The sequence below is a fragment of the Danio aesculapii genome, chromosome 7 (genome assembly GCF_903798145.1).
Source record: "Danio aesculapii chromosome 7, fDanAes4.1, whole genome shotgun sequence".
Classification (NCBI taxonomy): domain Eukaryota; kingdom Metazoa; phylum Chordata; class Actinopteri; order Cypriniformes; family Danionidae; genus Danio; species Danio aesculapii.
In genome coordinates, this window is record NC_079441.1 from 36544517 (window position 1) to 36570087 (window position 25571).

At 38.4% G+C, this 25571-nt stretch overlaps 1 protein-coding gene across 7 annotated transcripts in view; it reads right to left on the reverse strand.

Annotated features, from left to right (window-relative positions):
- Positions 1–25571, reverse strand: part of adcy7 (adenylate cyclase 7) — an 82496-nt gene that overhangs the window by 21510 nt on the left and 35415 nt on the right. For all 7 annotated transcript variants that reach the window (XM_056461802.1, XM_056461803.1, XM_056461801.1 and 4 more), the window contains exons 2-11: positions 20438–20904; positions 11197–11403; positions 10925–11086; positions 10639–10788; positions 6387–6544; positions 5480–5591; positions 3450–3577; positions 3151–3309; positions 2887–3019; positions 2211–2399 (exon numbers count right to left, since the gene is read on the reverse strand). In XM_056461802.1, coding sequence (XP_056317777.1) covers positions 2211–2399; positions 2887–3019; positions 3151–3309; positions 3450–3577; positions 5480–5591; positions 6387–6544; positions 10639–10788; positions 10925–11086; positions 11197–11403; positions 20438–20602 — 1563 coding nt within the window. In that variant the 5' untranslated portion in view covers positions 20603–20904. The remainder of the gene's footprint in view (positions 1–2210; positions 2400–2886; positions 3020–3150; positions 3310–3449; positions 3578–5479; positions 5592–6386; positions 6545–10638; positions 10789–10924; positions 11087–11196; positions 11404–20437; positions 20905–25571) is intronic.

Here is a 25571-nt window from a genome sequence, read left to right on the forward strand (position 1 = left end):
AGATTTACTCACGTGTGACTTGCATGAATATATTTTAATATGCTTTAAAATGTTGCCTTGTAAAGCTAACCAAACCCAGAGGAAAATGCAACACTATCAAGACCCTGTTTTGAAACAAAGGATACAAGCACAGATCTGAAAAGCTGTAAGGACTAATTTCATGTTTTTTTTAAACCCTTTATAAGTGTCATGGTCACATTGAACAGTTGTATGGAAAATATTCTCCTTTTATGTAACACTAAAAGTAACAGCACACAGTTCTGATATGGTATTATTGTATATAACTAATGATAGATTAACCTTATAACGACAATTACATGACCATGCCCAGTTGCCCACAACTGTAAAAGACAGGTATTCAATCTATATCTCTGTGAAACTAAATGATGTCACGAGTCATCTTGTAATTGCACCTTGTGACGTCGTAATAAATTTCTAAAAATAGATGTAATCATTGTAGAATAACAGACTGCGCAACCTTTTGTCTTAGGTTATGCTGAAGCTTTAAACACCATGGTAAATGACTAAATTAAATTATAAGGGAAAAACCTTCACAAGAAGTGAGACAGTTAATATGGCATAAACACTGACATTAAATCAAAGGGAAAATGTGCAACAAATGCTTTCCACAGATGCAAACAAAGGTAAATGATGTGTTTTTCTTCTGTTTTCTTTATAGATCACATGTCTTTGCATTTAAATAAAGTTATTAGCTACTCCCATTTCAAAAAATCATAATATTTACACAGTATGAACAAAAGTTTGTTTTTGCACAATCATTAAAAAAAATGTACAGTTGTTCATGTAGTCTACCACAGAATCTAATCCAGCACTTGTTTTCTTGCACGTTTATTATGGTTTAAAGGTTAATAAAAAAAAAATAAAATAAATACATAAAAAATTAATTATAAAAAAAATAATTTTTGTATATTAGTATTAACTATGTTAATCTTTGGCAGTACAGTGGCTCAGTGGTTAGCACTGTCGCCTCACAGCCAGACAATCATTGGTTCAAGTCCCAGCTGGGTCAGTTGGCATTTCTGTGTGGAGTTTGTATGTTCTCCCCGTGTTGGCGTAGGTTTCCTCCAGGTGCTTCGGTTTCCCCCACAGTCCAAAGACATGTGGTATAGGTGAATTGAAAAAACTAAATTGGCCACAGTGTATGTGTGTGCGTGCGTGCGTGCGTGCGTGTGTGTGAGAATGTGTGTATGGGTGTTTCCCAATACTGGATTGCAGATGGAAGTGCTTCCGCTGCATCCGCTACATTCGCACTTGTACACAGCACCTTATAACCTGTATATTTATAACAACCTGTACATACAACTCAACATCCAGGTTTCTTCACTAACCGCATCTGTTTAATGTTCATCATTTTTTTATTATTATTATTTTATTTTTTCAGATTTATTTTGTGTTGTCACTTGTCACTTTATGTACACTGGAAGCTTCTGTAGCCAAAACCTTGTGTGTGTGAAGCACACTTGGCAATAAAACTGATTCTGATTCTGAAAACATATGCTGGAATAGGTTCATCCTGCTGTGGCTACTTTTGAAATAGAGACTAAGCTGAAGAAAAATGAATGAATGACTGTTAGTCTTCAGGATATCTATAATCTAGTGTGATCAAAAACAGTGGCAAAATTTGCTCGTAGAAAATATAAACATCTGAAAACATCTAAGCTTGCAGTTTGTCGCTTCCGCCTTAATGGTTCAGCACTTTTTTTTAAATCACTTCATACATGAGTTTCTCATCAAATCTGACCAATCAAATGCTCTCTAGTATCTGATTCTGTAGTATCTGACATCTGAAGCTTCTCATTTGCTTATCATTTGATGCACTTGAGCTCAAAAACTCTAATTGGCAGAGCTGTGATAAAAACAAAACAGTATTGGCTGGTTTTTAAAAGGTGACGAGCTACTATATGTCCACTGAATAAAAAAAAAAATTCTAATAAAAAATGCACAATTCAGAGCTCTTCATGTGAACTTTATATTTGAAAATGGAGTGAACAAAACTTCATTGACTTCACAATGTTGGGAGTTTGACAAAAAAAAAAACAGCTGTACATGACAGAAAGTAAAACTGACTAAATGGAGGATAATCACAAGGCTTACCTGCACAGTGATTTGATTGGCTGTTTCATTTATCGGTCATAAGATCAGTTCTCATATTTGGATTAATCTGTTCCTTTAACCGGTGTATCACTGACCTTGCAATGACTTTTTCCGTTGACCATTGCATCGGTGCTGAATTCCTCTCGACTCTGCAGATGAGCGAACGGTTTGACTGCCCCCCATGACTCCAGGAAACGAGTCATGCGCACAGATGCTCGCATCTTCAAACCGTCACTCACACGAGGCTTCGTGATACTGGGAGCCATGAGCGAGGAGTCTTTCGACTAAAGACACAAGCATAAACAACACAATCAAATTAATCTACAGTAACATATACAGTTGAAGTCAGAATTATTAGCCCACCTAAATTTCTGTTTAATGGAGAGAAGATTTTTTTCAACACATTTTTAAACATAATAGTTTTAATTATTATTTTCTAATAACTGATTTATTTTTATTTTGCCACAATGACAGTACATAATACTTTACTGGCTATTTTCAGCCTAAATATAAAGGCTGAAGTCATTGTATAACAGGGGTTTGGTCTGTAGACAATCAAAACAAATAAATAAAAACTGCTTTTATTCTAGCCAAAATAAAACAAATAAGACTTAATCCAGAAGATAAAATTGTATACCAAATACTGTGTCACATTCCTTGCTCTGTTAAACATAATTTGGAAGATATTTGAAAACAGTAGGGCTAATAATTCCGACTTCAACTGTATGTGTGTCAGGAACACACTGCTGATATTCGAGTTAAAGTTCCTACCCGTGGGTCTATGACCAGGAACGTCTTAATGTTTAACTCTTTAAGGTAGGTGTCTCTCAGGTGACCGTTGCCTTCCTCCACCTCATATGCCTTGTTCAAGTGCTTCAGGGTCGCCTCTGTAATGTGAACACGTCTAATGGAGAAAAAATATATAAAAAATTAAAATATGCAACAAGTAGCACTAAACAAACAACATAATGAGCCAAACAGTAATCTATATGCAACAAAAGACTTGTCATTATAAAAGTATTTTATTGTTCATACCCTGGTAATCCACCTGACTCCATATGATTGGCCAAGGTGACGTCATGTGACCACACATCAAACTGCCATTTCCGTAAGCCAATCACACCACAGAGGACGTTTCCAGAGTGCACACCCACTCTCATGTTTATATCCACACCTGTGGCCTCACGCACCTGCCTGCAAGTGATGATTAGAAAAATAATCAACATGTCATCTGCAAGATATCTTGGCCAGTGACAAATAAAAAAAACATAAGAAGAGAAGCTGTGCTAATGATATAGTGAATGTTTATTCTATTTAAAATTATACAGACTTACTTAATGGCTTCACACATGTCCAGGCCCATTTTAACACAGTTTTTAGCATGGTTTGGCAAGGAAACAGGGAGGCCAGACACACAGTAATAACAGTCACCAAGAATCTTTATCCGCATACACTCATTCTCCTACAGGAGACACAAACAAAAGCACAATCTACAAATCTTCATGAACAACTAATACGTAAAATTCAAAGCACAAGCATCTAATTTACCAGCTCATCAATGATGTTTTTGTTTAAGAACTAACTCGACTGATAATCAGATTAAATTATAATAAATTAAATTATATTACGCTGCCTGGCTAAAAAAGAAATAATTTGCTCAACCTTCTTGTGTGAATTCGCTGTGGCATTATTTCAACAACCTTATGCAATGTGACAAAGTTTCATCTTAGTTTTTGTCAGAGTTTATCTTGAAAAACAGAGAACCGCCACTATCTGACAGTGAGAAGAAGTGCTCTGTAAAGTTTACTCCAGAGCAAAGACATTTAATACGGGTTAATTTAGAAACCTTCTTCCTCAGTTTGCGCCAGATACATTTTAAGCATTGTCAGCGTCTTCTGGCATGGTTATTTGAGAAATTAAAGAAAAATGCTACACATTGCATCAATTAGGCTTAAAAGAAATGTAGCCAAATATACACTCACCGGCCACTTTATTATTATTATATTTAATATTTTTCTGTCCAACTGCTCGTTAACACAGATTTCTAATCAGCCAATCACATGGCAGTAACTCAGTGCATTTGGGCATGTAGACATGGTCAAGACGATCTGTTGCAGTTCAAACCGAGCATCAGAATGGGAAAGAAAAGTGATTTAAATGACTTAGCAAGTCATTGTAGCAAGTTTGTTGGTGCCAGACAGGGCTGGTCTGAGTATTTCAGAAACTGCTTCAGAGAAGGGCCACACTGGTTCCAGCTGATAGAAAAGCAACAGTAACTCAAATAACCACTCGTTACAACCGAGGTATGCAGAAGAGCATCTCTAAATGAACAACATGTCGAACCTTATGGCAGATAAGCTACAGCAGCAGAAGACCACACCGGGTGCTACAATTCACACAAGCTCACCAAAATTGGACAATAGAAGATTGCAAAAACGTTGCCTGGTCTGATAAGTCTCGATTTCTGCTGTGACATTTGGATGGTAGAGTCAGAATTTGGCATCAACAACATGAAAGTATGGATCCATCCTGCCTTGTGTGGGGGATATTTTCTTGGCACAGTATTGGCCCGTTAGTACCAATTGAGCATCGTGTCAATGCCACAGCCCACCCGAGTATTGTTCTGACCCCCTTTATAACCACAGTGTACCCGTCTTCTGATGGATTCCTCCAGCAGAATAATGTGTCATGTCATAAAGTGCGAATAATCTCAGACTGGTTTCTTGAACATGACAATGAGTTCACTGTACTCAAATGGCCTCCACAGTCACCAGAACTCAATCCAATAGAGCACCTTTGGGATGTGGTGGAACGGACGATTCACATCATGGATGTGCAGAAGGGGGTCCAACCAGGTACTAGTAAGGTGCACCTAATAAAGTGGCCAGTGAGTGTATAACAAACCAGAAACATTAATTATTGCAATAAGGATCCAATCTAATCTTATTTGCTAATTTAAATCTATTAAACAATATATTTTTAAAGTGTAAAATATAAAATATTAACGCAGTGTGCGTTAATGATCTGTATTATTTTATTGATGGTATCATCTGTATAAAATGACTAAAACATAATAAGAGTAGTCAAAATAATTACAAAGTCTTTAGAAGTCAGTCAATAGATTTTTGTGAGCAGAAATAATAAACTAAATAAAACTGTATTGTAAACACAGGACCATTCTACTGTCTGGGGTCAGTTAACAAGAAACGAATACTTATTTTTTAGCAAAGATGGATTAAATTGATAAAAAAATACAGCAAAAACATTTAGAAAGTTACTAAAAGGATTAATAATTACAAAAAGGATAAATTTCTTTTGGACTTTACATAAGAGCATAATCTTAATAATATATAATTCTACATACTTTTGCAATCTGGTCAAATTTCCCAAAAAGCTCATTCAGCATGAGCACAAGCTCCTTAGGAGAACAGTCACTGGCCAGACGTGTGAATCCCACGATGTCAGCATAAAGGATGCTAAAGGAAACAAAAGAGAAGACAAACAAAGGACATGGTTATGTGTTTCTGCGGTTTATTATGTAACTGAAACAAAGAGAGAAAAAGTGTTTAGGTCAGGTCAAATCTCAAGTCAGGACAAATGGGAAGAGTCTTTTTTTACTGAGTAAAACATCAGTGGAATGCAGAAAAAAAAACTAAACACAGCTCATAAAAATTAACCATAAAGACACAGCTGTTCTCAAAGCTGGCTAAAAGACACACACACACACACACACACACACAATCCATGTCATCACACTCCTGATGAACAAGTTCAAAAAGAGACTCCATCAGTCTCGCCAGGTGAACAGCTTTTTGTTGTTTGTTCTCTCTCATACACACACACACACACACACACACACACACACACACACACACACACACACACACACGCACACGCACACACACATGCACAGGTAAGTGAATCTGCGTACTGCTGGAGCAGCTGTAAAGGGAGGCAAACAAGCCACCTTTCTAAATATAAACGGCTGCCTGAGAACTGAGCATTGTGGGCATGGGACTAAGAATATTAATAGATGCACCCCAACCCCCCTCTCTACTCTTGGGGTTGATGGGAAATAAAACTAATTAAATGAGTGTCCTCATGATGAGCACTCTGAGAGTCGGGGCTAACAGACTGACCATTCATTCGCTATCAGCAATTGATTAATGAGGAAGGGCTAAATTAGAGCTTGGAAAACACAGAACAACACGCAAGCGGCTTTCTATGAGTGTGTGTGTGTGTGTGTGTGTGTGTGTGTGTGTGTGTGTTACCTGACGTTCTCATGTCTCTTCACATAAAGACTGTGGAAGTTGTTGTCCCGGACCATCCGCTGCTGTTCTTCTTTATCTTTACACTTGCAGCGCTCCATAATGGCCAACTTCATCTTCATGGAGATGTACACAGGAAGGACTGACTGTAAAAGGTTTTCCTACAAGACAAGCACAAACACATTTAAAGGTGAGAAGTTTACTGTGAAAGCCACATTATATCGTATCCAAAGCACTGTCTTCACTGTTAGCCTGTGGGTATGAATGTTTGTCTTTAGGGTTCAACATCAGGACATTGTTTCAGAGACTGACTATATTCAACATGCACTGTTGTCAGAGAGGTTAACAGCCCACCATTAAACTGCTACTTGCTTTTCACTGTTCACTTTACATGATGTCACTTCCCCGACAACAATCATAACAAACAGTGAAACAACAACTCCTCTGAATGAAAAAGGACACAACAAATTGAATTATAAACATGGTGAATCTATTTAGGAAGATTCCGTTTTCAATGACAAGTGAATATTCAGCTGTCAAATCTGAAGATGAATGAACAATGGAGTCAAAAGCAAATTGCCAAAGATAATTTCAAAGTTTAAAAGAAAACAAATTAAAGTGACATTTATTTAAGCATCTGAATCTCTAAAGTTAATTCAAAGTTTGAAGGACGTCTTGTTTATTTTGATTATTATGTTTAAAGAGACATTTGTAGTTTTAAAAGCGTGTTGTTGCTAAGCAGTGGCTGAGGTGTTTCAGTGGTTGCTAGGACAGAAGAAGGGCATTTTGTTAGGGAGTTCTGGGTGATTCTTCAGCTAAGGGCACCTTGTCAGTCCTGTCGCTTAGAAAATATATGCCAACTCAATTGACCACATGCTGTAGGACTCTGCTGAGCTTTTTTAAGCATACACTAGGATATACATTCTGTGTTTATGTTTTCATTTAATCGTAATAATGTATACTGCTCATAATGTATACTGTACGTGCAGACAGTTTTTCTATGTACAACTAGAAGATATTGCCTTGATTCATTTAGTTGGTCAACAAGTTTTTTCAACGTCTTTCACAATTGAAAATAATGTGTGAAATGAGCAACAATAAACAAACACTGCTCCTTTAAAGAGATAAAGAGATAACCACATGTCTACTTTAAGCTACCGCAAATGCATATTAATTGTCCATAACATCTGGAGACAGATAACACAGAGTTTGGAGAAAGACTAGACTCTTTTCAGCACATGTTAACAGAGACTGTCAAATGAGGCACACTGTTGCTGGTTGCCAGTAATACTGTAAAATTTACAAGTGCATTGTAAAATAAGCAATTACACAGTTGTAATTGTTAATTTTCAGTGCGCTTGTAAATTTTCCAGTATTACTGTAAAAATTGCCAGTAACACTGTAAAATGTACAAATGCGCTATAAATTAATAATTAAATTCATGCTGTAAAACTACACTTTTAAATTTTACAGCATTACTGGTAACCAAAATTACCAGTAATGCTGTAAATATTGCAGCAATTTTTTTTTACAGTGCATACACTGAAAGCTAAACATCCAGCTGTAAATACACACTAAGGGGCCGATCACACCGAACGCGTTTTTTGTGTTGAGAGGCACCTTTTTTGAATAAGTGATGTTTTGTAAACAAATTTCGGGAGGAGCACGCGCAGAAGTTTCAGTATCAAATACGTCATTGACAATTATTCTATTATCTATTACCTGCAGCATCTCACGACTTTAGCATCCCTCCACCACCCCGACACCTCACCTCTTAAGCATTACAATCCCGGGGGGAGCGTTCTGGGGCTGGGCTAGATACTTCGCTCGAATCCCAATTCCTCTCTGTTTCCTGATAAGGGGAATAGCTCGAGTTGGGGTGTCTCCCCGAGCTCAGAGCCCTCTCCCCGGACAGCATGCCAAATACGCTTTATTCTTAAACGATTGCAAGTGTGAACTCGTGAATTTACTAACGGCCACGAGCGTTTGCATGCTGCTTATGTGCTCTGTGCTCCTTGCATTTTATTGCATTCTGTGTGTTCAAAAAAGTTGAAAAAAAGTCAACTCTGAGCAGAAAAAGTGCATTACGACAGTCGAGTCTTTTTCATTCCTTAACCAAATGAAAGGAGAGGCGGGGTTTTCGTTGAGGTGTCTACAGCGTTTGTGTTGTCAAGACAACTACGGAGACTTTTGAAGGTGGAAGAGAGACTTGTGGTTGCTGTTTTGAGTTATCCGGTGCTGTATGACTTCACAAATCTTGAATATCACAATATTATCAAATATTAAAATTATACAAATATCAACAGCAACACTTGCGCACAATATCAAGCTGATTTAGTCGTTGCCTAGGGACAAAAAAGGGCACCGTGCTTATTTTTCATTGTCAACAAAAAAGGCAGTGAGGTGCGCCTTGTGTTTTTGGAACATAAAAGTGCATTCGGTGTGATCGCCCCCTCAGCGTTCACGCCAAAGCATTGAACTGACGTGAAAACATTGGGTTTTAGCCTGAATGTAGTCATTCACACAGAACGTGTTGTAAAGATGTGAGATGCATTAATTCTTGAAAAAGTGCCTCCTCCACCATGTTGTTGCCCAATAAAACAGTTGTCATGCCAATTTGCTACTGTAAACAAGAGCAACAGAAAGAGAGAGAGAGAGAGAGAGAGAGAGAGAGAGGGAGAGAGAGAGAGAAAGAGAGAGAGAGAGAGAGGAGAGAGAGAGAGAGAGAGAGAGAGAGAGAGAGAGAGAGAGAGAGAGAGAGAGGAGAGAGAGAGAGAGAGAGAGAGAGAGAGAGAGAGAGATGCGTCAACTCCATTGACTACAATAGAACATTTCTTTCTCATGGAGCGTCTAACCTGCTCCCGGAAGTCAGTACTTACAGCTAACTTACTGCTCAAAAAGTTTCTAAAAACAAGATTCATTCATTCATTTTCCTTTTTTACCAAAGGTTACCACAGCAGAATGAACCCCCAACTATTCTGGCATATGTTTTACGCAGCGGATGCCCTTTTAGCCGCATATACTCTCACATATTAACACACACTTATACACTACTGCCAATTTAGTTCATCAAATTCACTTATAGCGCATGTCCTTGGGCTGCAGAGGAAACCCACGCAAACACTGGGAGAAAATGCAAACTCCACACAGAAATGCCAACTGGCCCAGCCGGGCCTCAAACCAGCAACCTTCTTGCTGTGAGGTGACAGTGCTAACTACTGATCCACTGTGCTGCCTTAAAAATAAGATTGCGTATGTTTTAACATTGTCTAACATTAATTGAATTAACCACAAAGTACTTCCTGGAACTACCTGAGTCTACATGAATCACGTGACGATCTAACATTTTGGACCTCCGTTGTCGCAACTCTCTCTGTATCTATGGCTCTGAGTCTAAAATTGGTGAGCATTGATGTGCAACTTCACATGATTTCTTCAACTGACCTAACTTCTTAAAAACATAGTGCTCATGTGCAAGGGGCTGAAAAAGACATGAGATGTGATCAAAACAGTCATACACATCCATCCACAACCAAATGATCTGAAATATAAACACAACATATACTAAAAAACTTCTAAATGAATCAAAAATAGGACATGATGTCCCAACATGTGACCCCAAAAAAACCCACAATGGCATTTTTCCTCATCATAGTCACAGTTACAGTTACAGTTCTGTTAAGGTGTAGAAAACACATCTTACAGCAAAAAATGTGTGCATCATCAATGAATGCATGACTCCTTTACACATGCATAAGCTCTTCAAAGGTTTCCAACAGATAAACAGATATATGCACATACAAAAAGCATATTGAGCCCAGCTCACAGCATTCTTTTCAACGTGCTGCAAATTCTGTCACGAAATAAAAGCAGGTTCAGACATAATAACATGAATTCTAAGTCAGTCAGGACAGAGTCTATAATTTTCTACTTTGGTTTGAGTCCTACAAAACCAACAGAACCAAACTGCAAATGAAAACACACACTAAGAGAAGTTACAGCTGAAAAAATGTGGTCTCAAGTTGGGGATTTTAAAAAAGTAACCCAACACAATACTATAAAAAGGTTTCTCTAAAACAACCCCTTAAATAAATAACAGATAACAATAGAAAGCTGCCCTACTCTGCACACTACAATTGTAAGGTGATACATATAGAAACATGCATATGTACATTTTGTTTGCATGTGTTCCTTCAATTCGGTATGTTTGTATTGCCTGTGTGTGTGATGTGTAGAAGTGAAGTTGCATAAGCACCTGCTGTCTCTTCTCAATCTCCAGTTTCATGCGAATGCCCAGGCAGCGAAGAGTATCCTGAAATGTCTGCTTGAGAGCTTTCTCCATCAGGACCTTATGAAAAACCCCAACTATAATTCCACACACAAACACCACAGTATTTGACAGCAACTGGACAGAGGGACAGAAAAGGTCAAACGTTTAACATCAAGGTGTTACATCCTTTGCAGCTTCTTTACATATAGGTTTGCCAAAGCTGGAAACCTGCTTTGTTTTTCGGCCAATTGGACGGTGGATTTCCTTTTACCTGATTGGTGATGGGTAGTCTGGGGAATTCAGCCACTGTGAGGTACACCGAAAGAACAATGATGTGAGATAGAGAGGAGATGATACTCAGGATTACAGCATAGCTCATCTGGAACGGCAGCATGGTGTAGACTGTAATGATGATGAAGAGGAAGAAGGGCACCTGGAGAGAACGAGAATGAGAATTGAACATTTATTTAAGACTGATAAGACTTTAGTCACTGATTATAGCCCATGTTTCAAACCATGTAAAGTGTCTGAAGCTAGTGTTACCTGGTCCCATGGCTGTATTTGTAAATCATTTTTTGTGCTGAAAATAAAGGTGAAGCCCATTGTGAGGTGTGTGGCCCACACGCCGAGGCCGAGCAAAGTTCTCCATCTCTGAGAGAGGGTCTCTGTGCAGACTAATATAAACATCGCCAGGAACAAGCACAACGCTCCTCCCACAACTCCCACAAATATAGCATGATTCTGTGCCTTCTGAAACAAACACATGGACAGAGCAGAGTGTTAAGGGCAAGCATGCACATCACATATACCTCATTCAGAGGGTTTGGAAAATGCTGCATGTGTGTGTGTGTGTGTGTGTGTGTGTATGGTAGTGGGTGTAAGCTTTGATAAAAAAATTATCTGTTCAAAAATAAATTTGTTAATGCTTGCTCTTGAAAAACTTGTGTGTCTTTTAAACTATGTTTGTGTATGCCGAAGCATTAGTTTTGCACATTAGCTGTCATGGAGCCATTAAGGGACTTTTGCTTCCTACTCTGTTCATTTTCTTCTCCCCTAATGGTAGAAAAACACAAACATAAAAGACAAGGAAGCCAAAAATCCTTCAAAAGCTCCAGAGATCACTCGATTCCATCTGTCACAGAGATAGCAGCACTTTAAATGCAGACACCATTTCAGTGAGTAATAATAGGTACAACACTTTTACGAAGAGCTGGGTAAATAAACCATTACAACTATAAGACCGACATATATTTACATCTTTTTAAAACATATAAATCAGCTAGATTCGAGCCTCGGCTGGGTCAGATAGCACTTCTGTGTGGAGTTTATTCGCGTGGGTTTCCTCCGGGTGCTCCGGTTTACCCCACAAGTCCAAAGATATGTGGTACAGGTGAATTGGGTGGGCTAAATTGTCCATAGTGTATTGTATGTGTGTGAATGAATGTGTGTGGATGTTTCCCAGTGATGGGTTGCAGCTGGAAGGGCATCCGCTGTGTAAAACATGTGTTGGATAAGTTGGCAGTTTATTCCACTGTGGCGACCCCAGATTAATAAAGGGACTAAGCCAAAAAGAAAATGAATGAATGAAATCAGCTAGGTCCAATGTGGACTAAATGTGTCACTATGTCCCTAATGTTATCCCAATTTGAATCCTCCTGCACACGAGGCCTTCAAATGAGTCCTTCAATTACTAAAGAATAAAGGATACTAATGAAATTCACAACATTTTTCATCTCTCCTTTTAATGTATTAGCTTTTAGTTTACCCACATTTCTACCAATATGAAAGTTAGAAATACGTTTACTTTAAGTAGTTCACGTTGACATCTCATCAAGATATGTTTTTAAATAGTTTATTCGTAAGATAGTTTATATTGAATAGCTTGATAGGGAACATATTTGAACAGGTTTTGATCTGTAAACATCAATGCCACTCATCAATGGCAGCTGCTAGGCAACAGCTAGGCAACAATAGCAAGCATTTATAGGCTAGACAATCTCATTTAAAAACATTCACTTAATTCAAGACACAACCAATTCAAACCATTGAATCATTCACTTGGTAGATTTGCTCTGAACAAACACCAATACAAATTCTTTGCACTACAATACACCATGGATTAATCTGCTTTAGCTTACTTCTGCTTACAGTTTTAAGATTTAAAAGATAGTACAACTTTTTATTAAATAAATACCAATTCTCATTATTGTCAAAAACAATAGAATACAAAAGACATGTCACTGGTATAGTTTTGAATAGGGAAAAGTGTAAGTCAATATGGCAAATGAAGCCCCACCTACAAGTACAGGAGCCAATCATCGATCGATATAGACTGATGATTCTCCGGGGGAGAACTCGGATCAGACGTGTGCTCTTACAACAGTTTTGTGGTCAACAAACACACTGGAATCTTATAGAACAGACATCCGATATATATCTACATAAAGCTTGAAATATGTGCTTTTAGATGAACCAATTCATTCATTCATTCATTCATTTTCTATTCAGCTTAGTCCCTTTATTAATCTGGGGTTGCCACAGTGGAATGAACCACCAACTTATCCAGCATTTGTTTTATGCAGCGGATGCCCTTCCAGCTGCAACCCATCACTGGGAAACACATACACACGTATTCACACACATACACTACAGACAATTTAGCCAACCCAGTTCACCAGTACAGCATGTCTTTGGACTGTGGGGGAAACCGGAGCATCCGGAGGAAACATGCAAACATGCAGGGAGAACATGCAAACTCCAACTCCAAACTCCAGAAACAAATGCCGAGCCGAGGCTCGAACCAGCGACCTTCTTGCTGTGAGGCGACAGCACTACCTACTGCGCCACTGCGTCGCCCTAGATGAACCAATGACACTTGAAAACAAAAATATTTTTTATTTTCTAATCTGTATGAAACGAACGTGAGGTACAGTCTGTCCTGTCAAATGCACGTCACATGACAGCAATTACTCAAACGCTGTCGCTGTCATTTCTGGAGGAGATTCAACATCAATGCCAAGTTGTGAATTACTTCAGAAGACCAGCACAATCTGATGATCATTATCCAGAGAATGAGGTTTGTGTCATGATTTCGTTCCCTTCGAGTGCGCATTAGCTTGGGCAACCTGAAAAAATGCACATTCAAACGTTTAGAAACAAAACTTACGAGACGGTTGTTGTTTAACCTTATTGGTGATTCCAAATATGTAATGTAATCGTAAACTTGGCAAACAAGTTTTGGAGAATTTGATGTTTCTCCATTCAGACAGAATACCCGAGCATACTGCACGAGAGGCATTTCTGGATGATCGTATTCTACATTCCTAAATACGTAAACCAACTACTACTCTTGAGACATAAGTCATTCATTCATTCATTCATTCATTTTCTTTTAGGCTTAGTCTCTTTATTAATATGGGGTCGCCACAGCAGACCGCCAACTTATCCAGCACATGTTTTGTGTAGCGGATGCCCTTCCAGCTGCAACCCATCACTGGGAAACATCCATACACATAGCTTACCCAATTTACCTATAGCGCATGTCTTTGGACTTGTGGGGGACACCGGAGCACCCGGAGGAAACCCATGCGAACAATCACATCGCAAGATATACAATGTGGAGTCTAGATTATAGTTGACCGGGAGCTTATAAATTGTATTTAATTACTGTATTCATACAAAATGTATATGATTTAAGCAAAAAATAAATAAAAAATTGTACTTCTTGTTAATTTTTGTCTAGTCCAAATATTTCAAAGCAAAAACAAGATTATTTCACTCACCACACTGGCAGATAATTTTGCTTGTTTTAAGGAAAAACTCTTAATTTTGCCTTATTTCTTTGGAAGTTGAAAACAAAGCAATATTTTTACTTGATCTAAGAAGTTTTAGATATTTTGGGTCCGTTCTTCGTACCTTGCTTAAATGATCTAAGATGATTTGGCAGCTCCTGGATCTTTTAATCTTGATAACTGATCTCTGACTAATTTGGTTTTTTAAACAAGTTCCCAATCAGATTACTGTAAAATCTCTGGATGAACTGATCTGAGATCGCTGCGTGTGTTGTGAAGGACAGATCTATCGATCCTCAAAATCAAAATCAGCAATGCAATGATTGGCTGATGGCACAGTAGCTTAATGTAGCTTAATAAGCTTAATCATCTGATGAATATTCAATTATCAATGTGAGCAAAATTACATAAAATTCATAGTAAACGGTTTGTTAAATATGATACGCAATAACTTTACACATGTGTTGTGGGCTGCAGGCTTTACACTTTCATGTGTCAAGAGTATTTAGCATTTTATTAAGTTTTACATTTAGAGTGGATTGTCTTTATTATAGTAGCCTATTCAAGTTTATTATATATTATAGTAGCCTATTAATCGGCGTAAGGATTAACTGGCTGTTTAAATTAATTTTGCATCAAAAAAGCATTTTGATATTGGTAAAAGTGTCTGCAACTTTAGCGAAGCATCAAATCACAGGCATATTAGCTGTCAAAACATGTACATGACTGCATAAATTATTATTCCTTAATAAAAAATAGACGCATATTGTGCATGTCTATTATCATACACAAAATGTACTAAAGCTGGTACCTTAAAATAATATGCGTTTGTATCTAAAAGGCCATATTAATAAATTTTCTTCTTGAACCCCTTTGAGGAAAACCACCCCGTGATTGTTTTAGTACTTTCATTTGGAAGTGCAGATTGCATTCGTTTTATTTATTCGTATTCGTTTAACTTTTTAAACTTAAACTGAGAATTATTAGCCCCCCCATGATGACAGTAAATAATATTTGACTAGATATTTTTTAAGACACTTCTATACAACTTAAAGTGACATTTAAAGGCGTAACTAGGTTAATTAGGTTAACTAGGCAGATTAGGGTAATTAGGCAAGTTATTTTATAACAATGGTTTCTTCTGTAGAGCATCAAAAATAAATATAGCTTAAAGGGGCTAATGTATTTGACCCTAAAATGGTGTTCAAAAAAATTAAAAACTGCTCAAAATCTTACACATCCCTTAGGAAGGGTTTTACAGACAATTTTGATGGTTTTAAAACCTTGACTTTTTCAAACCGCGGTATACCTTGAAAACGGTTAACGTCCCATGCCTAATTCCTATCATAATATTTTATCGCAGAAAAATTAAATAACACAATATAAGATTTTTCCAATATCATGCAGCCCTAGTTAGAATCAATAAAGAATAAAGCAGCACTATAAAACGACACTATCAGACTACAAGTCACTACCTGTGTGGGCAAATCACAGCGTTGGGTCGACCTAGCCACTCACACACCCACCAATATACACACTCACCACAGTGAGTCCTCCACTTATGTTCACCCAATTAAACCAACCACTCTGAATTACCACTGAGATACTTCACCGACTTCACTTTCAAACAGAGCAGAAAGGTAACTCCATCCACAAACAATCCTACACACACTCCCATCATCCTATGGGCATTGAAAGTTCAAATAAATAGTAAAACCAAACACACGCACACACAAAAATGCCCACGCAAAGAGAGCCACACTGGTTGTAATTCTGTTCCTCCCACGGATGGTTGGTGTTGAGAGAGTAGGTTCAGAAGTTCGCACAGATGGTATAGTTCTTATCTGCTAAAGGGATGAACAACAGTGGTACGGAAGAAGCGTTCACGGCCCCTCTTCACATCCAGCTGACTCCAGAGAAGGTTTATGTGAGAATGTGCCAAAGATACCATAGAAAGAGCGAGAAAGACCATCTCATGACGTGCTGCATATTTCCCCAAGAAAAACAAAAAGCACTTGGCAAAAAGTGCCAATTATTACAATTAAAAACGTTCAGTTTCCTGTCATGCATAATGCCAGTTCACATCAGCTTTTCAGCACTGTAATCATCGGGCCTCAGATTATGCAATCACAGTGGATCAGCACCTCAGACACCGCAGGATTATGTAATAGACCCTGCTTCAATCATCAGATAGCATCTGAACAACAGCAAGGACAAACCTGCTGCAGAAAGAAGATTAATGCATGGGGAATATTGACTGTGGCGGTTACATCCCAGTTTCTGTACTTGTACACTAATCTATGCATTTTTAGAAGTGTACATTTCTGGTTTACACAAAATATTCATTCATAAATTTTCTTTCCATCTTATTAATCTGGGGTCGCCACAGCGGAATGAACTGCCAACTTATCCAGCATATGTTTCACGCAGCGGATACCCTTCCAGAAACAACCCATCACTGGGATACACCCATACACTCCCATTCACACACATACACAATGGACAATTTAGCCTACCCAATTCACCTTTGGATTATTTGGGGAAACTGGAGCACCCGGCGGAAACTCACATGAACACGGGGAGATCACGCAAATTCTACACAGAAATGCCAACTGACACTGCCGAGGCTCAAACCAGCAACCTTCTTGCTGTGAGGCGACAGCGCTACCCACTGCGTCACCACGCCACCCCTACACTAAATATCATAAAAATAAATAAATAAGAAAACAATAGACCTGAATATATACTTCATCCAAAAATGATCAATATTTACGCACTCTTCACGTGTTCTAAATTTATTTGCGCAACAAAAAATTATTTTTTGAAAAATGTTTAGAAACCTGTAATCGTTGGCTTCCATAGTATTTTTTGTCAGTGACTACTTTTGTGTGAACCAGAAAATATAAACTCATATAGTTCTGCAACCATTTGAGTGTGAGTAAATGGAGAGTACATTTTCATTTTGGGTCAAACTCTCTATGCCTTTAAAGTGTCTTCATTTTTTTAAAGAGCACCTATTTTACCCCTTTTTGAAGATTTAAGGTAAGACTTTTGTGTCTCCAAAACGTGTTATTATTATAATAAATACTGCCATTATATACATCCAATGTTACAAAACACTTTTTAACAAACATTTACTCATTAAATATTTTGCAACACCACCACTTTGCTCAAAATGTCTGAAATCATTCTTTAAGGAGTACATCTTGATTATATACTGATTCTTAAATCCTAAGAATCAACATTTACAGTAATCTGTGCTGTTTTCAGTTGATGAACGAACACAAATCTGTAGTGTGTGCAGATGGATATTATGGACAGTCTAATCAAAGATGAAACATCAGCAATATAGCCCAGCCTTGAGCAGTTCTGAGTGCTTCTGAAAACTATATGCTTTCAAAGAAGACTTCATCAGTTTGTTAAAGGAAGGATCAGTATAGACTGTCAGAACATGGATCAGTGCATCATGGATCAGTTTCTACCCCCATTTCACCAGTGTAAGTACGTGCGATTAAAATTATTGCCTCGTTTACTCTAGCTTGCAAATGATGTATTTAGTTGTGTTTTGTTACTTGTAACTGCGTGTGCTGTATCAGGTTAACTCTTTATATTCTCATATCGCGTGTAAAGCCACGTTGAAAACGCGACACGTGCCGCTTTGATTACGGATCGTCAGCTGTTTACACACATGCAACGGTCAAGTTTCAAAATATTTCAGCTCAATTTTATTGTCTCCTCGTGTGTGTAACGCACGGGTATTCGCGGATATAACAGCGCCGCTCCTCTATGGACGCGCCGGCCCTGTGTGTGTGTGTGTCTGTGTCTCCTCGTGTGTGTAACGCACGGGTATTCGCGGATATAACTGAGCGCCGCGCCGCGCCCTCTCTATTCAGCCGCTCCTCTATGGACGCGCCAGCCCTCTGTGTGTGTGTGTGTGTGTGTGTGTGTGTGTGTATGTGTCTCCTCGTGTGTGTAACGCATGGGTATTCGCAGATATAACTGAGCGCCGCGCCCTCTCTATTCAGCCGGTCCTCTATGGACGCGCAGGCCCTGTGTGTGTGTGTGTGTGTGTGTGTGTGTGTGAAAAGAGCAAGAAGACTGTGACCTCCTCGCCAGTTCTTGGACTTTTTGGTCAATAAAATAGCTAGTCGTCAGTATTTTCTAGTCCATCGTCTGTGTTTACATTCACCCACTGGCAGCCAAAATCCACTATGAAGCGTGTATGCACTGTGACTACTTTTATATTGTAGATTAGCAGCTGGGCATTTCACTCTGCCTCGTGCTGAAGCCTTGTCCATGTCGACCAATCGCAGCAGGCTGTCATCGGTCCAATCAGCGCAGATTAGTTTCGCGCTGAGGAGGGGTTTGGGAACAAATGAATCGCTGAACGATTCATATGGGAGTCGCTGGGATAATTAGGTAAAAATAAATGCAGATTATAAGACCATCAAAGTGTTGTTTGACCTTGCATGCAGATTAGACTGTTGTTGGAGACCCTTACAACCTAAATATGACCCTATTTCATGTATAATATGGGCTCTTTAAATGATCATATGGCATTTTAGAGTTATGATTACGGCAAGCATTTGATATGTTTTTTCTTTCATAGCGAACACACAGTTGCGCATGAAAATAAATGTTTACAGTGTCAGTATAACTACTCTAGCCAATATAATGTTGATTTTACCAGTGAATTAAATGGTCTAATAATGTTGTCAATGACAGATTGAAAACATAGGCCTACATCTCAAACATAATTCAACATCAGAATTATTAAAAGTAGAACAGAATTATTTATACAAACCAGTAGACCTACACATAATATTATTATTGTTGTTTTACTATACGTTTGAGAAAAAACAATAATAATAGCCTACTCATATTAAGCTTTATTTTACATCTACAGCATTGTGAGAAAATCGTGATCTTTATTTTAAGCAAAAAAAAAAAAAATCGCGATTCTCATTCTAGCCAGAATCGTGCAGCTCTAACACACTGCATCACACTCTCTCTCATTCACTCACATAAACAGCATAAATGCAGATGCGCGCGTGCTGGCTTGCTCGGGAGCAACATTGTTAGACCGCCCACTCCCGTTCAAATTACACCATAGTTACCGACCGCTCCTGCGCTTTATTCTGAAATTTTTTCCCACACTGAAAGAAATCTGGTCGGGTCCCACGGCTCCCGCAATACAGCAGCGGGAATGCAGACCTCTAGTTCGTATTTACCACGTCTCCCTTCTCGTTCGGTCGAAACCAGAAATACTGCCAAACTGCAGAGGTTGTGTTCTTTTTCAAGACCAGGTCACTTGATGTGCGACTTGCCATCTTACCTCACCTCTCTCTCTCTCTCCTCCTCACTGCCCCGTGATGACAATCACACAAACGCATTTTTAGGCTTTAAATAAATAATATTTAACATTTAATACTTGTTTCCTATTTAAGTGCATTGTTTTTTATGACAGTATAACAGTATTGAAACTGATACCGTTGCTATTTTTAGATCCCGCAGTATACCATGTTACCGTATTTCCGCCCAAGCCTAAGTGTGCCTCAAGTCTAGTCAATCACAATGTTCTAATTATCATATAAAACAATGTCTCACTTTTCACATTTTTAATTTTATTATAAATTTCAAATCTTGCTTTAACACAGGCAAGCTTGTGATTTCTTCCACTGTGGGTACAAAGTGAACCTCAGAATGTAAGTTGAAAGGTACTGTACATTTAAGTGAAATATGTGTCATATCTATATGTACAGAAATACCAACCAGTGATACACTGCATTGAAACCTGAGGTTGCACTTTATTCAGTTGCTTTCCTAATATAGTCGGAGTGCTATCAGATTGTGCTAGTATAAATGCATAACATAAGGCATAATTTAGCACCATCTTGGCTAATTTTAAGTGGCCTGTTTAACAGCATGCACTCGAGCAGGTGGGCATCTGAGTGTGTGCAACAGTATGCATCTGCAGGAATGTGGCATCTTACCAGTTTCAAGCTGAAGAAGAGCACTAGCAGTGTGGCACAGGTGACGATGCTCAGTCCCAGCAACAGAACGAACTGGCGGTATTGGCTAATGCCAGAAAATTTCCTGTACAGGGCTTCCTGTTTCAACTCCTGCTTGTCTAGCGAGTACTTCCCTTTAGCTGGCATTCTGACCAGTGTCAGTGCGGCAGCTGAATAACACTGGCCAATCAGAGCAGAGTGGTCGGATGCCACAGAAATACACCTCCTCCCATCCAGCAGAGTGCGGCTATGCTGAAATCCCCATAGAGAGTGTGTGGGAGGTCATTCCAGTGTTGAACGCTTCAGCTCTCCCCTCCACAGCACCATACTGAGCATGTCCTTTAAGATCCGTATTCTTCCTTTTGCACTTTTCCCCTTTCACTGGAGCCTGCTGGTTCTGTTGGGTAATGGCGTCAAAGTGCCGTGGTGTTGGATGAATCCAAAAATTCCTGTCAGACACACAAAACAGAGAGTTTCTTTTTATTTAAATGTGTTACATTCAATAATTACACCAACACTACACCTCCTAAAATCCTTCTGACCCACTAAAGAGCAAAGAAACACTAACACTGAGAAGCTTTTCATTTTGAAACTAACTTAAAAGCTGTTGAACTGTGCATCAAAGTTTAGAAAGCACATTTTCAGGTCAGCTCCTTAGATCTCTATAAACACTGCACTGTTCAGTCATTCCCACACAGGCGGCTCGCTCTGTGCCTGTAAAAAAGGCTTTTGGGTAGAGTTCAACATTTGTGTGGATTCAGTGCTCTCTTCATTACTGAGCCTAATGCTGATGGCTGCTGTCCATGGCATCCTTGGCCAAACCTCAGTTACACTCACAGAGACGAACGGAGCCGTAAAAGAAAAATAAATGAGTGAATACTGGACAAAGATTACGTGGACTCTGCCCTCGGTGCAGACAACTGTTAAAGGAATAGTTCCAAAAAAATTTAAATTCTGTCCTCATTTACTCACGCTCCACTTGTTCTAAACACATTTGAGCTTCTTTCTTCTATTAAACACAAAGGAAGATATACTGAATAATATTAGGGGGAAAATTTTGAACAGAAAAAAGAAACTCATTAAATGTTAGAATTGCTTGAGTGTGAGTAAATTGTGAGGAAATCTTAATTTTTGGGTGTACTGTCCCTTTAATGATCATATTGTAAAGCCCACTTTGATGCATGTGCTTGTGAAAAAAAGGAAAACCTCTTAAGAGAAAACAAACATAACCATTAATAGGTTTTTGGTCAATATGATATGAAGCATTTCTTTTTTTTATCCAAAATGGGATGTCACCTATGCTATAAGTGTGAACATTTAGATCAGCTGTAATTTATTTTACAATATTTTTTTATTTTTTTAACAATTCAAAAGTGACAACACTATGGCAGGATTTATATTTTAAATAAATGCTGCCTTCTATCAAAATATCTACAGTATATCCAGCGTATTGAACACATTTACTGGCAAATAATTTTCTAAAGAAGCTGTTGATGTAAAATTGACGTAGATTTTGGTAAAAGCCCAAAAATTAAAGCACAAAGAAAACAAATAGAAAATACTTATGCGTAATAATAACAGAATGGCACAATGTGAAAGTACTGAGATTCTGAAATGTATTTAATACTTTGTATTAAAAGGCTGTTTTGGTAATGACAGCTTCAAGGCGCTTGTTTGGAGAATGGAGTTGCATGCATTGCTCAGGTGTGATCTTTCCCAAATTCAAACAGTCTAAAAATCTTGGCGGTTCTCTGACTAGGAACTCTATCCTTTAGTTCGTATTTTCTATTGGATTCAAGTCAGATGATTGACTGGGCCATTCTAGCAGCTTTATTTACTTTTCTGAAAGCAGTTGAGAGTTTTTTTACATCATTCTATTGCTGAAATGTCTGCCCTAGTTTCAGCTTCACCATCTGGTAATTCAGGTGTTGGGACTGAAGCAGCTAATAGTCATTTACACTGACGAGGGGCAAGGTTGCTGAATAACTTTCTGAGAGATTTCAGCTGCTGTCTGGGCTTTCCATGCCTTTATACACCTCACTTTCTTCATGTGTTTAATACATTTCCCATGTGTCAAACTTAATTTTAAAACAAGTTAGTTATGTTTTCATTGTATGTATAGATTACTTTGGTTGTTACTGACATCTGGTGAAAAAAAGTGTGTCAACATCACCTTTAGAAATGTTTGAGATAATTGGTGACGTGTTTGATCAAAGAAATTATTACAAAAGGATTGTTTCAACTGTAATACATTACGTTCTAATACTCAAATGCAAAACAACTACATAATGCGTGATTGGTCATCATAAGTTGTGAAGTGTTAAAATCTACAGTAGATTCACTAGTTGACCTAGAATGACTTACTAGTTCATCAGTATGGCCGGAAAACAGTCTGCAGCACTACATTTAGTTGGAGGAAATGATCTACATAGGAAGAAGAGCGGAAGTCTTTGTAAATAAGCTATGTCCAAAGGTCATGAGTTCTCATTGCAGGTTATTAATGTTTGAGTAGAGCGACCAGATGACCATAGAAGCGTAAGCAACAGCTTCACATCTGAATGCACACACACCATGAAACATTAAATCTGCAAAAGTGATGCTGATAGCGACTGTGCTGACGCATTATGCTGATCACTGATAATAGCACTGGAAACTAAAACATATTCACACAGTGTTTGCTCTTCCTGCTAATTCAATTGATTACTAAATAAATATTTAGTAAATTTAAGCTGAAAATTAAAGGACAGAATTTAAGCTGAGAGAGAAAAAGTGAGGGACTGGAATTTACGGAGAGAAAGAACGAGCTCTACTGAAGTGCTCCTGAAAAGGAGCACAGAAAACAGTAGAGAAAGAGAGAGGGAGATGGAGAGCAATAGAGAACTGGGATGCTCCGTGATTTTCCCTTTGTTGAGGGTCGTTAAGGACCTGAATGACAGCACCGTGTCACTCTCTCACTCTCCCAGACAAATGCACCCGAGCCAACAAGCGACCTTTATGTTCCCCAACTAAAGTTACCATGGCAAAGGAACAATCCAACAGGGCAATAACAGAAAGAAAGAGGCAGAAAGGGTGGGAGAGACAGAAGGAATGAGTCTCTCCATGCGGAAAAAGGGCGGGTCAGATTCTCTTGGCTGCTGCTTGAGTTCCTGGAAGCACAGCACAAGAGGGTGAAGCTCTGATCCGACACCATAAAGAATTTTCTGGTCCAGCTTCCATCGAACAATTCTGCTTCAAATTAAAAACAGTAAACAACTAACGAAAACCAGTGATTTAAAAAAACACTCAACCTCAAGTCGTTTTGTGTTTATTATTGTTTACTCTCACATTTGTGTAACTGACTAGTAATGCTAACAAACTCAATGTAAATCAAGCCTAGCAACTCATAAATAGCATGTACCTAAACATGGCGATTCAATGGTGGAGAAGAATAAACCTTTCACAATAAATCTGGTAACAGGTACTGGCACTAACTGTTCTCGCTGGTCATTTTCCATTTGCTTGCTGAAGTAAATGGAATAACAGTCGCTGAAGATGAACAGAGATTGGGATTTTGAGATGCCGTAGTCCTCAGTCAATGCACGTTTTGAGACTGATTGCTCACTGTAGCAAATGTTTAGTCTTTTGGCTGGTGCTGCCAGTAAATGAGTGGTGCGAGGGCTTTTCAGTGCTGAACTGTTAATTGGCTGCTCTCCTGGAGGCAGAGAGCAATGTAATTGATATTCATGAGGTGAAACGTCACTAAAGGGTAAACTCCCACACAGCACAGCAGAGCCTCTCTAACCTCTTTGGCTGAACTGGTATTTATCACGGTCAGTGGTTCCACATGATGGGAACATATTATCTCTGTTCGAATACCTTCTGTAGTTTGACCTACAGGCTCAAAGCAAACAAAATAAAACATGACTGAATTAAGTTAATAAGACTTCTTATTAGAATTCTTTGCACATTATTTTAGGTACTGGTAGTTATCCTTAAAGCACTCCTACAACAGTTTTTTTATTAAAGCAACTTAAATTGTTGTTAGCAGGTCCTGAAGACACTTTTAAAAACCAACAAAGAGAACTCATTTATCTCATCATGTTTTTTTTTAACATTTCCTCTTCCGATCTAATTCTGCGAAAGGCATTATGGAAAGTGGAAAAAACTAAACTTGTTGACCAAGCTTCTTGACTAAACTCAGCCCTTGACACTAGCTATGTTTCCATCCAAAGATGCAAATTAAATGTATGCGCAAAACTGGAATATCGCATATAAGACATGCGAATAAAGCAGCATTTCCATCCAAGTAGTCAAAGAGAACAAAATCGTCAATTCCTGATTATCTGGCGTCAAATATCAAAAGTAAAATCAGAATTTACTCTGGTAGGAGAAGCTGCGTGAATCTTTTCTTTATTTAATAAATGACTTGCACCTCAGAAGACAAATGCAGACATGCAATGAACGCGTGGTGGCGTTTGAAGGTGTGAAACGCAGAGCACAGACACTCTTGAAAATCTGGAGGTGATTAATAATATAATAACACTAATACTGAAACGGTTTCGGCATTTTAGAATGACCAAAACAAAATTTCAGATGTTTTACAATGTGCTCAGCCTGCTGGTTTGTCCATTCACACACATTCTTATCACATGATCTCTCATAACAAAATCACATGACCTTTTTTTGCACATATTGGAATTTGCTTCCATCACAGTTTATGTGCATATTTTCTTATCGAGTAAAAAGTTTATCCGACACAGCTATGCGCACACGTTTTTCATGTGCATGTTTTTATGTATTTATGCGCATCTTGGCGCTTCCATCAACCGCATATCGAAACTAAAAATAGGTGGATGGAGACGTAGCTACAGCCTAATGTCAACCCCTAACTTGGTTTAAATACAAAAAAACCTTTTAAATAAAGTGAAAAGCATTTTAATGATCATCAAACACAATTTAAAGACTCAAGAATTTGTCAGTTTATTATTATATTCCTACAACTTTCTTATTTCAAAACATCATGAAGCATAAAAACACCCCTCCCTCACACTCACACTTCATTTGCACTTCTGTTGAAAAACATGTGATGAAGAAATGAGACGACAGACAGAAGGAAGTGCATCTGTGTCCTAATCTA